We start from the raw sequence: 13,599 nt of genomic DNA, 5'->3' as shown, positions 1-13,599 counted from the left end.
CATGTGATGTAAGTAGGTCAACCTAACCCCCCTTGTAGACACAGCTAGGTCAAAGGAAAAATTCTTCCACCAACCATGCTACTGTCTCTCAAAGGGGTGGGTTTATTGCAGTGATAGAAAAACTCCTTCTGTCACTATAATAAGTGTCTACCTGACGGCTACAGCAGTAGTGCCACTGTAGTGTTTGTAGAATAGATATACTGTTATGTCCTCACTTGCATTGTCCCTTCTGTGAAGTACAATATGGGATTCCTATTTGGATTGGGGAGTTTGGAATGAAGGGCTGTCTGGATCTATATAGAACTTAAAAATCCAAATGTATCTCCTACACCAGTTCATTATTAAAATAGTTCAATATTTGGACCCTAATCATCTGACCATCTGAGTGCTTCACAATCAATAGATTTTATCTGCACAACACCCATGTGAGGTAGGGATGTATTAAAAACCAAGTGACTTGCCTAGTGTCACACAGGAGGTGTGACTGAGCTGGGAAATGAAAACATGTCTTTGGAATCTGTCCAGTTTCCTGTCCACTAGGCTATCTTTCTTACACTATGATTTATTAACCATAATTAATGCAAGAGAACGGTAACCGTGTTTTATAATGAATTGAGCTCCGTTTATAAGAAAACAGTTCAGTTTTCCAGCCCATCACCACAACTTCAGTTCCTGAAAGAAGAAAAGACAATCGCATCCAGGGTGAAATTCACCGCACCCAGAAGCAGGAATATTTGGGCATTATGCAAGTGAATTGTAGGACAGTTGGAGAGAGGAAATTAACACCTCCAAGCCAGTAGCAAGGTGCCTGGGTGCTTAAATAATAGTTGCAGACCCTGCGTGCCAGTTACTCAGGGTTCTGGAGCCACATAATGTGGATTTGAAGCCTCTTTTCTGTTCTATGCTTAGTACAATACCAGTGTGGCTATTTGGCTGTCATGAAAGCCTTCACACAGCATTCAGGAAGTGCACAGATGCTCCGGTACAGCAACTCTGCGGGGAGACCCTATATGCAGTTCCTGGGGCCGGGGGAGAGAGGATGAGATGGTAACAGCTTTTCCAGATCAAGGTGAATTATGCCCCCCAGAGAAGAAAATAAGAAGCAGTAAATCTTACTCCCATACACCACCCTTGGATAGCGCATTACGCGCCTTCTCGTCTAAAATACAACAACAAAACTATTAGTTTTAGCTTCTGATCCTTCAAATATAAGCATCATAGGCCATATTCTGGCCACCTGATCCATCAGCTGTGCGCTGCATTGGTGGTATAAGGCAGGCAGAAAGCCATCTTAATCAGTTTTTTCCTAACATAGGGGAATCCACAGGTGATGTGGAATCTGTATAGTTGGCTCTGTTGCCTCTTTTCTTCTCCTGGCCACAACACAGGGGGTCTGTTGGGAGCATGGTGGTGAAGCCATGGCTAGTGTTATGCTAGATTCTGGCAATCCTCTGCTGCTGTACAGCCTGTTAGGAGGACAGTGCAACTGAGTGTGATTTAGAGCAGCCCAAAGGCTGCTCTAAATTATGCTGGGAGATGGACCTCCTTCCCCAAGATGAAGGAAAAGCAATGGTTGGTTCAAAAACCTTTCTGCCTCCCCAATCTTAGCTGTGTTGAGTGCAGCAGAGAAGCTGGCTCTACAGTTGATGGTAGTGAGTTTTTTCAGGATTGTTCTTTAATTGGTACACATTACTTAGGTAGTGTTTCAGTTTGGTGTTTCCTTCATTATTCAAGTTGGCTAAATTATTAGACGGGAATCAACTTTTGATTGCATTTGTCTGTGTAAGCAGGAATTACATCACTTTACTTTTTTAATATAAGGAAATTCATATTAGATTTTAAGTGAGGCATTTTACTTTTATAACTCCCTGTGGTGGTGTTATTTTGGGGGAAGTCCTATATAATCTGAAAAGTTATTAATGGAAACATCATTAAAGTGAATTACAACCTCTATTGTGTTTGGGTCTATAAAGAAATCTGCCTCATTTCAGTATAAGATGACTAGCCCTTGATCATGCAATGATGGTGACAGTGTATTGCTTTCTTTCAACTGATATATTTATTGATGTGTATGTTAGTTGATTTTGACCCCCTCATGTTCCTGTTTTCTCTCTCATTCCAATTCCCTGGCCATAAGTTTTCACTTAAGCTATCTATTATAGATTTTTCTGTAGGATAGGTATTAAGTACCTGTTGCACTAATTGTGCTTCAGAATTATTTTATGAAATGCGAACTCTGTGACTTAGCCAAAGATTAATAATAATGGTCTGTAACTATATTTTAAAAGTAATAGTTAAACTGAGAACTCATCAACTGTGGAAATAATTCACCATGTCCATGTTATTTATTAACTATGTCTAATCTATTTCAGTAAAAATATGAAGTTTCATAACACTTATCAATAATAAGTTGGGGTTTTGGGGAGGCTTCAGTATGGATAGCAAATACAAAATGTATGGGGATCAGCATGGTATAGTAGATAGAACATTGGATAGAGACTTGAGACTTGAGTTCCATTCCTGGCTCTCCCATTGGCCTGCTCGAGCCTGAGAAAGTCACTTCACCTCAGTGTGCCTTGGTTTCCCCATCTGTTAAATGGGGTTAATGATGCTTTCCTCCCCTTGTGAAGCACTTCAGATCTACTGATGAAAACACTAAATGAGAGATGGGCATTAAATATATTTTCAGTGAAACCGAAGTAGAATATTTTCATTTGAAAATAATGCCCTCTCCATTTTTTTCTGTAACTGAGTTGTTTCCAGGGTAGGGCCACTATTGTATAGTTCAATTGGCTGTCCGATCATAGAACAGACTCTAATCCTTGGTCAATGTTCAGCATGGTACTTTATCACTTGCCTCATTTTCACCACAACTTATCCCGTTTGAAATCAACACACAGTGTGACCATGTCAAACTGTCTGCCCTTTGCAGCTCTTCCCTAACTGGCTTAAGGTGACCAGATGTCCTGATTTTCTAGGGACAGTCCTGATACTTGGGACTTTTTCTTATATAGGCGCCTGTTATCCCCCATCCCGATTTTTCACACTTGCTATCTGGTCACCCTAAACTGGCTGAGTCTGTAATGATATGGGAAACAGGCCTCCGGATGTGGAGAGTAGATGGAAAATGGGAGGAGAATGTGACTTAAAAATATAAGTTACTTAGAGGTGGACCTGGTTATTCAAAAGGTCACTGTAAGATGTTCGTTGCTTGCACTGTGTTTCAGGCCTGAGTCCTGAGAAGTAAAAATGAAGAACATATGGGTCTAATTAAAGAACAAAGGAACTAGGGAGTGAGGGTGGGGGAGATGGAGGGGAACAAATCCAGAAAATAAGGAACAGTTGGACACCCTAATTATAGACATCTGATTTTACTGGATTAATTAAAGACTACAGAAGAGCTAACCCCGCAGCCATTTGGCTGGGGGGGAGGGGACACCATATTAATTACAGATTTTTTTTAATGACTTGTGTTTCTGTTGTAACTATTTTTATTATAGCTTTCCTGGTAGCAAAACCTATAGTAAAAACTGCAGTTCAGATTCCATTTTAATTCTATTTCGGTTCCTCATGAGTTCTTCAGTATTCTTCTATTTGGGCTGAAATTTTCAATGTTTATTTTCAGCTCTAAGATGTATTTCCTTTTGGGAAAGCTTTGGGATATCAGTCCAACTATTTGAGTTAGGTGAGCAGGGAAAATGTATTTTTCCTATTCTGAAAAATATTTATTTTGTCATGGATGACTTCATCAGTTGAACCTTCGACTTCCCATGTGGCTAGAAAATCCTTAAGTAAATTTGAATTTTTCTTTAATTAAAAAAAAAAAAAAAAAAAAAAAAAAAAAAAAGCTACAAGCAATTACAAAATGGTTACACATAGTCAGTAAATACACTTTTTTTGTTAAGTTTTTGGTTTAATTTCTTGCAGCACTATAGAGGTTGTAAGGGAGCCTTTTAATGTGTGTAGTTAAAAATGGTTCTCACCTTAATTTTAAAACATTAATTAGATACAAAAACTCACTCAACGTTCTGCTACATTTGTGGGCTGGCCATGAGGCCTTTACCACAAAGGAAAAAGCCCTGACCCCTTCTTACTTAGGATGTTGAAGGAAATCGCCACAATAAAACCCTTGTGGAGTTTTCCTTTTCAAAGCCTCTTCCCACAAATTCTTTCACAAGAAAAGATGATCTGAGTTTAAGGATGCATTGTTCCTTTCACTATACTAAATGGGATTTTTGTCACCAAAACTAAATGTCTGCTGGTGATGAACTGATATGAAGTCTTAAAAGTTACAGAATGAACTAGTAGCAAAAGTCTTGATTTTGTTTTCAGCATGCCACTGGAAATGTGAAGAAAACATTAGCAGTAGAAGAGGCATGTTAAAGAAAAGAAGAAATAGGAAGCAGCTGCACTAAAGAAAAGCTGAAGAGAATCAAGAGAATAAGTGTTAGGCAGAATGAGTGGGATGTGATAGAGTGGATAGTTAACACTGTTCTTACACCTCTGCAATACTGGATTGAAATATTGTACATGTCACACATGAACATGTATTTGGTAATTATCCAAGTCCATAGTATTTGTCTGTCTAATATTCTGCACTTAAACAGTTCAGGGATGGGGCTGTAGACAATCCTAAAATATATGTTTAACTCATCTTTTGATAAAGAACTGTGAGATCCCATGAACTATCACAAACAGTTGCTAAACAGAATCAAATTATATGCTGTTGTTGAAAGTTGAAGCTTAAAGCTCAGTATAAATTGTCAATAGAATGTATGTGAAAACTTGCATTGCAAATATATCTTAGAACATATGAAAAATACAATAAAATGGGTTATTAACTTAGTTGCTGGGGGGTTGAATTGGGGGTTCTTTGTTTCCCTTTTATCAGATGACAGTACAAACACCTTAAATAAACAGGAAGTTGAAAGACTTATTAATGATTTTAAGGTTTTCCCTTTTTATTTTTCTTGCTATTGCAGGCGAAACCTTACAAAACTGTCCCTGATCTTCAGCCACATGCTGTCAGAAATCAAAGCAATCTTTCCTAATGGCCAATTCCAGGGTGACAACTTTCGTATCACAAAAGCAGATGCTGCAGAGTTCTGGAGGAAGTTTTTTGGAGACAAGTAAGTATTGCCTGTTTGAAAGATTCTACATTCTGTCTTATAACATGCATACAGGGAAGTACTGTTTTAAAGAGTGCAAATAGAATGGTTATAACTATTTTTTTTTTTTTTTTTTTTTGCCAGAAATGCCATAATGATGATTTTTCATTTAGTTTCAAGAGGTTAAGATTGGGTGCATTAGTTCTGTTTCTGTAAGTAAAATACACAGAAAGAAAAATGCACTGTGCGTGGTGTGAAGGGAAAAATAGGAAGAAAGTTTTGTTGGTTTTTTAGCCTTTCAAATTGTGTTGCTGCTGTTGACAAGGGTGCGAAACCCATGATCCAATCTTTTTGTCATTTTCTTAAAATAATATGTTTGATCTTTTTCTCCAATCCCTCAAAACAAGTCTCATCTGCTTTTCACTTTCTTGCTTTTTTCCATTTCCAGTTTGCCCTTCCATGTGTTCAGCAAAATCTGAAATTTGGAAAGTAACTGCCATAGCCAGAATTTCCAAAGCCTTTTAGGTATCTAAGTAGCCATTTGTAGGCCAAAGAAGAGTGTTTTTTGAAGGCGGGCATTAAAAGTGTACAGGAATTCTGTGATCTCAGTAATAGGTATACCTAACTTCTAGGCAACGTGGGAGTGGCTATAGGTACAGGTGCCCAGATGGGATTTTGGGGGGTTGGCAGATATGCCTGGGCAGATTTAAGAACCTGGAAATTAGGCATAATCCGGGATTGCCTGACTCATTAGGGTATATTTGGTAATGAGTTCAAAATCAGCTACCCATTGGTAGATGAGCTTGCAGCACATATGCATAATGGGAGATAAAGCATGGTTAGAGAATTGGGCCTGTGTAGACCCACTGTCTTCTGAGAGCTTCTCAGTCTCAGATGGTGGGTCTCCTTGGGATAGCCTGACTAACAAAACACAACAAAAACCATAATAGTAAAAGTATACTTCACCGTAATCCTGAAGGGGGTGGAGAGGGAGAGTGTCTTTTCCCGGAAGTGCTTTTGGCATTGCTGTGTACTTGATTCAGGGGGCAACTAAGTTTCTGTGATGAGCGATCCAAGGAAATTTTGGGTGAAAAGCGACAATTTTTGACATTAGATACCAGCCCCCAGCAAGCTTAGTTTCGCGCTCATTCCAACACTCCAATGTTCTAGTGACAAATGTCTACAAAACAATTTTAATGTTAAACTGGCTCCAGCTGTCTAGGCCCTTCTTGTTCCTCCCTTGCTTCAAAAGCAAAATCGGGTCATAGGACTATAACGGGGGTGGGTAGGGCTAGATGAATATCTCATATATCCTTTTTTGAACATATCCCCTCAACATACACTGACACAATTTTTGTGTAGGCCAAGACCAAATTTTCAAGCAGATAGGAAGATACATTTTTTTTTCTTGTTAATCTCCATAGGCAAGAGAGCATGCAGAATCTAGAGTGATGCAGAGGTCTTTCAGGGGGTATATCAATTCATCTAGATATTTACCTAGTTTTACAGCAGGCTACAAAAAACGCACTAGCGAAGTCGGTACAAACTAAAATTTCATACAGACAGTAACTTGTTTATACTGCTCTGTATGCTAATCACTGAAATGTAAGTACAATCTTTATATTCCAGTCTATTTTATAATTATATAGTAAAAATGAGAAAATAAGCAATTTTTCAGTAATAGTGTGCTATGACACTTTTGTATTTTTATGTCTGATTTTGTAAGTAAGTAGTTTTTAAGTGAGGTGAAACTTGGGGTATGCAAGACAAATCACATCCCTGAAAGGGCTACAGTTGTCTGGAAAGGTTGAGAGCCATTGTGCTAACCAGTATAACGCTACAGGCCCAACCCTGAAAACAGTAGCATGCTTACTTCCATGTGTAATCCCATTCATTTCAGTTTAAGGAATTATTTTCACTTAAACATTGACCCACAGTATGTTAAATACTGCATCACTCTTTTACATCTGAATGAGAATACTTAGGTTCTGATCCTGCAAACTGCTGAACGTGTCAAAATTAGAGAATATATGTGGGTGGAGGTGAGATACTTTAGGTCCTTAAAGGTGAAGGTGAGAAGATGCTGTCTCATCACTCCAGAAATATTTTCTACCCTTCTAGTAAACTAGAAGTCACTCGCTCTGAACCATCAGAATAAAATAGTTTTCACATTAGTAGATACTGGCACATCAAAGATTGACCAAACCATGTAATTTAGTTTATTTGATACTCTTGGAGTAGAGTAAATATAGTTTATTATTTTTGATGTGCCATTGTATTTAGGATGAATTTTAAGATATGCTTAAAAAAAAACACAACGTAATGTATGATGAATATTGCTCTTGCCTACATGTCCTACTACAAGAGGATTACCATAGACTGAATTAAGACCTTTTACTGAATCTGTTTCCTTCTCGTATTGCTACATTTTCAGTTAACAAGTTGACTGCCCGACACATACTCACAGATTAGTAATGTTTAACTATATGTGGTAACTCCAGTACATGCGCTACTTCACAAATACGTTAAGACGGAGTCCCTGCACTGAAGACCTAAGAGTCTAGCTCTGTTATGACAGGTGGAATAACAGTTGAAGTGTGAGAATAAATGGAAACTGTGTATCTGTGGCGATGAGTTCTGGAATGCTTAATGAAAGTAGTGAGTTTTTAGCAAAATACTTAGTGTACAAGAAGGAGGGGGTTGTGAGCGTATGGGATTGTTTAAAAACTGGCAATGAAATGGAGCACGTCAAACACAAATAGTTACATTATTTTTTAGATAAATACTTCAGGGACTTTACATAGGCTGCAGATGAATATGTGATATACAGTTTGGTCACTGCTTCATTATCAATATTTATCATTTCAAAAACACTCAGTATCAGGAACAGGAAAAAAAAAAAAGGTTGGGGATATTTATAGATTTATAGATTTTAAGGCCAGAGAGGACCAATTTTATCATCTAGCTTGACATCCTGCATAACACAGACCATAGCGTTTCACCAAACAAGTCCTGAATCAAGCCCACTACTTCTGGTTGAGCTAGAGCATGTATTTTAAAAAGAAATCCAGTCTTGATTTAAGACACTTCAAATGATGGATAGTCTCTTGTGGCCCTAGGTAATTGTGCCAGCCTTTCGAGTTGGCACAATAGGCAATTGTTTAGGGTGCCAGACTGCGGATGATGCAAAAATCTTTTAAAATCCTCTTTCTCCTCTTCCCCCACTATTTGACTGATTGGGATAGGGTAATTTTTTTTTTTAAACCAATCACAACAATAAATCTAAATCCAGCTCCGAACTTCTCCCTTGCCTATGTGTCTGTTCATTTCCTCTTTAATCTTCCTTTCTCTGCTCTTCCTAAGCCATCTGCCTTAGTGCTTCTTTTATCCTTCTTGACTCTTGTCTTCATAGCTCCTTCTGTGCTACCTTTTATGCCTGGATCCTCCTCTCCCTTTCCCGATTATCTAAATTTCTCTATTTTAAAGAAAACTTTGCATGTGGATTCTCAGCACTAATCCACCTAAGAAAGAAATGTTTAAATAATAATGAATAAATAATAAAGATACAAAACTGCACTAGTGAGGGATCAAACCATTGTTTTGGTCATCCAGTGAATTACATATCTAATGTGTTGTCTAATTTAGACTCTAAATTCCTTGGGGTGGGACCATGTGTGTTACGTTTTGCACGGTGCTGTGCATAGACAGACCTCAATAAATAGTTGCTGTTGTTAGTACACTGGCTCTTTAAGAAACTGGCAATCACCCATGATTAACAACCTCACTTTTCAGTAGTAAACAGATAATCTGCTCTCAGCGTCCTTGGCATTAGCCCAGTTTTAGTTAATTGTGTTTAAATAACTGTAAAGCATGTAACAGCATGAATGTTGAATACATAGATGAGTAAAAGTTATTGTCTTGCATTGCCATTTAATTTCTTCATTAAATGAAATGCCTGAAGCCTTTTAGACATGAATTGTCTTTTAATTCATTGAGTAACACACGGTGATATGCCTTTGGGTAACATCTTTTTAAAGTGGGAGTGTTATGACAAATTGGTCTGCAAATACTTAAGTATCCCTTTCCTAGACATAGTGCATACTTCAAGTTGTAGGGTGTTGCACAAGATGTAATAAATGATAAAATCTCCACTGTTCAGTATTTAATTCACTGCTCAAACAAAGACAATGTTTTCAAGCCCACCTGCTGAAGTTTGACCCTCTTCGATCTAAATTTGGGCCCCGATTTTGCAACTAGCTCCCTGCAGTCAGATTCCTGTGCCAGTGCTGAACCCCACTGAAATGAATGGGAATATGCATGTGATCAGAGTTCCACCTGTGGAGAACAAGTAGCAGGATTGGGACCTTCGAGGCTTCATTAAAAGTGATAAGATTTTTCAGAGTTGTTGCCTACCCACAAATCACATTGAAGTCAGCGGGAGCTGCAGGACCTATGGAAAAACAGTCCACCTATTTACATTTCCAAATACAGATTTAGAAGATAAACTTTAGGCATCTATATCGAAAATTTTGGCCCATTTTAACCAACTTCAATAACTTTAGAACTATTACAGACATATGCACTGTAAGCATATTAGTACGTTGCTTCAATACAGGTATAGCTGCCTTGATGGATACTTGTTCATTGACCTCTTGTGTCAAGCTCCTTTTGCATCAGCACTTTTAAATAAAGTACATTGCAAGTGAGATTCTAACTGCAGAGGGAAAAACTCCAATAAACAAACTAAAATTTAGGAAAACAGCCCTATTGAGGACAGAACTTAAGCCTGTTTCACGTTAAGCATGCGCTTAATTGCCTTCCTGAATTAGGGCTGTCAGATACATACGAGGTTTCTGGTATGTGCATAATTTATAGAATGCCTAATCCAGGGATCTTTTGCTCATTTTTACCCAGCCCTTATTCTGGGGACAATGGAGAGTTTGCTCAGGTGAGCACTGCGTAAAAACTAAGTAGATTACCTTGAGATTTGGCTCCTAGAGAATCAATGGGTGGTTAAAATGAGAAACATGGAAACAATTATTTTATGTCATCTGAGCAGAGAGGTGGAATTATTTCTTCGTTTATAGTTGATTATGTTATGATTTTTCAGAATACAAATATAAGACATTTTCCATTTTCCAGTTAGAAAAAAACAATTGGAAGCCATCCCACAATCCCTTTTCCTCCTTTTTTTATGGCTGGAGGCACATCAGGGCTTTTTTTCCAGGTCTTAATTTGAAATATCATAAATGAAGCTTTAACAAAAGTCATGATCCATTATGTCCTAGGCCTGCTTTTTAGATTATTGTGCCTTTCGGGTTTTGTCTACCAGTGGATAAGACCTGCTGCTTTTTATTTAATATGGATATTGGATAAATTCTCAAAGATCAATTTCCAGCATCCAATCTGTGCTGAACACTTACATTTTTCTTTGACCAGTCTTCCCAAATGAATTGAAAACTTTTTATTTTGTTGATCTGTAATAAATGAAGTGTTGTTTTTCCAGAACACGTGTTGCTGTCATCATGCTTTTACAACCATCAGGATAATACAACCACTTTAAGGCACATTCTCCAGGTTACCTGTGTACATCATGACATGCTTGTCTTCCTTCAGATTTTACAGCTAGCTATGTGCACAGCCAGATGGTTTCAAATAGATCCATTAAAAAAATACATAAATAGCGAAGATAACTATTAGAAGTTCCTACTGATTGTTTATTTAGCCATCATCTGTTGACAGTTTCCCTTAGGTACCATGTAAGTGGGTATCTCAGTTGTATTTGAAGGAAGACAGGGTTTAACAGATTAGTTCATTCATTCTCATCCTCTTTCAAATCCCTCAAGATCCACTTTTATGGTTTCTAAAGGAAACTGCCAAATGATAGTGGCTAGATAAACATGAAAAATTAGATAGACATGAAAAATTTCTGCTCGGGAAAAATGTGTGAAAATGCTTTTGGGGAAAAACAGGAAGATAGGCAGTGGAGGCTGCCGTCCTCCATGGACCAGAGGGATTGTGACATTTGTAACACATTAAATAATAAAGACAATTACAGAGCAGAGCCAAGTAGTGAAGGAGCTTAAAATGTGAGGATCAGAACCTTTTATGTGATGCAATGGAGAAAGGTGAGTTAGTGCAGGGACTCAAAGGGTTGACGTGTCACAACAATGGGCAGGAAGATTATTTTGGCACCAATGTTTGGAATGGGCCTGCAGGGAGCAAGGTGGATGTCAGAAAGGCCAGAGAGAAGTAAGATGCATTAATCAAGATTGGGAGGTGATGAAAGTGATACTATTTATATATGTAGGTCTAGAAAGACCACAGAACACAGTCAAAGCGGGATCCAGTTTAGGGGACTGAGTGACAAGGTTGATGGTGATTTGTGTCCATGGAGAGTAGGGAGAATTTTAGGGCTGGAATATCAAAAGTTGGTTTTGCCATGGTTTTGAGTTTAGTGATGGCAAGATATCCAAGAGGAGCCGTCAGGGCAATAGGCGAAGATGCAGAATTGGATAGATGGAGACAAATCAGGACTGGAAAGAGAAATTTGTGCCATCTGTGTGGAGATGGTAGTTGAAGATATAAAGTGTTAGCCAAGGAGAGAGCTTGTGGGATCCCCACGGAATTTGGGAGGGGAGAAGTGGAGAATCTCTGAAAGGAGATGGTGGAGCCGCTGACAAGAAGAGCCAGCAGACATTCAGAAGAGCTAAGATAGGACAGGATTTCATGAAGGAAAGTGTTTATCAATGATGTCAAAGGGTGGAATAGAGACTTGATGATTCAGATTTTGGAGATAGTTGGAGACTTTGGAGCAAGCAGTAATGTAAAAGCATCTTGTTCCCTACTTCGATATATTTACAGTGAAGCAAATGGTAGCTAAATGTACAGCTAAATAGTAACACTAAATGGAACCATGAAATTGTAGGGCATGTAATCAGCAGTTACATTTGTTTACAGCTAAGCTACTTCAGTAACCCAAGTGGGTTGTAAACATGCCATAAAACATAATCTGATAACTTTTTCATTATCCATATTTTATCACGCCATAGCATCTGAAGTTAATTTTTTCCAGTTCCTCACTCATTTTAATAGTGCTTCTGCAGCTTTTACTTAATTTCTGCTCTGTGCAGAAATGTGGAGAGCAGTTCTGCAATGACAAGGAGAGCAGGGTAGATGACCTAACATTTTTTCAGTCTCCTAATTTCTAAACTACTATGAATTTATACAATGCTTCCAAATGATTGAGATCTGTAATTTGTGACTGTCTTTATATTGCAAAACTAATCAGCAGCACAAATGTCAGTGTTCTTCAGATTTTAATTTCTCTATAGTTCTACTATTTATCTGAGATCCATTCAGATTTTATCTTTATTGTTAAACCTTCACAAAAACGTGCATTTTTGTCAGACAGGTTTTTATTTTTTATCAGGCAAATAGATTTCTTTTTCCTCCTTGGGGTTTTAATGGAAATGGAACTGACTTGGTTCTTTGCTACTTTGGGCATGTATATTACTGCCGCCATTACAGCTTTGAGAAAAATAAGTAATTGCTGCTTCTAGGAGACCAGATTTTTTTCCATGGGACTAGAAAAATTGTGGTTGATTTCTCAATGGCAGATAAGTAGTGTTTTTTTGTAATTGATATTTAAGGCTATAAGAAAATTGTGGGCCACAATTTTGTTGCAGAAACCACAACTTTTAACATATAGTGCAACTTTTAATAGTTTCTGCAAGTTTTTGAGTGGCATTGCAACCTGGTGTATGGGATTGCAGTGCCATTCAGATTTGGTGTTCTTATGGTTTCGGGGATTTTTGTTTTGGTGTGTGTGTGTGGGGGGGGGATTTTAAACATTTTTTTGGAATGGTACTTGAACTGACCTCCCCAGAACTGCAAGTTTAACAAACTGTGGCTGCAACTTTTCAACCAAAAGAATCCCAACTTTTTTGCATCCTTATTGATACTTAGCAATTGGAGTAGAACTGACCGTATTATGTTGGCCTCCATATTTGCTGACACCGGAGATTGAACCGGCATGAGATTTTACATTTTAAGCTAAAGAGCCATTGTTTTCTAGTTGGGGCTATATCAGACATTTCTTTTGTGAATTGGGCACAGAGGGGAACCTGTGACATCAGTGGATTGGGTTAGACTGTCAGATTTTGAGCTTGAACTTGAAAATGTTTGTGAAACGAGAGACAAGCCTCAAATAAGTTTTGTTTTTGCACACTGCTGCTTTGACTAAGTTTGACTAGGTTTGGTGTTATGCCATTTCCCAGTTAGTCATTGCACCCAAGTCTTGATGTCATTAGGCCTCTAGCAGTCAGTGACCTCAACAGTGCTGTGTGATGGGATGGATTTCTTGTTGGGGACAAGTGCATGTAAATTAGCATGGAAGCAGCTAATAGTTCCCTTTTCCTACTTAAAAAAAAAAAAAAATCGTTTGTACTGAATTACTACATCAGCTGCTAGCATGGGTTCCCCAGGTAGT

The 13,599-nt window shown here is 38.1% G+C and overlaps 1 protein-coding gene across 6 annotated transcripts in view; it reads left to right on the top strand.

Moving 5' to 3' along the window:
- Positions 1–13,599, top strand: part of CBLB (Cbl proto-oncogene B) — a 177,900-nt gene that overhangs the window by 84,174 nt on the left and 80,127 nt on the right. For all 6 annotated transcript variants that reach the window (XR_010919355.1, XM_067546191.1, XM_067546189.1 and 3 more), the window contains one exon: positions 4,983–5,129. Coding sequence is in view for 5 of the 6 variants with exons in the window: in XM_067546191.1 (XP_067402292.1) it covers positions 4,983–5,129 (147 nt within the window). In the remaining variant the exon portion in view is untranslated. The remainder of the gene's footprint in view (positions 1–4,982; positions 5,130–13,599) is intronic.

Source organism: Emydura macquarii, unplaced genomic scaffold (genome assembly GCF_026122565.2).
Source record: "Emydura macquarii macquarii isolate MOO-44397 ecotype Brisbane River unplaced genomic scaffold, CSIRO-AGI_Emac_v2 contig_1119, whole genome shotgun sequence".
In the NCBI taxonomy this organism is placed as follows: Eukaryota; Metazoa; Chordata; order Testudines; family Chelidae; genus Emydura; species Emydura macquarii.
Note: the sequence above shows the minus strand (reverse complement) of the source record. Positions and strands in the feature narration are given on the sequence as shown.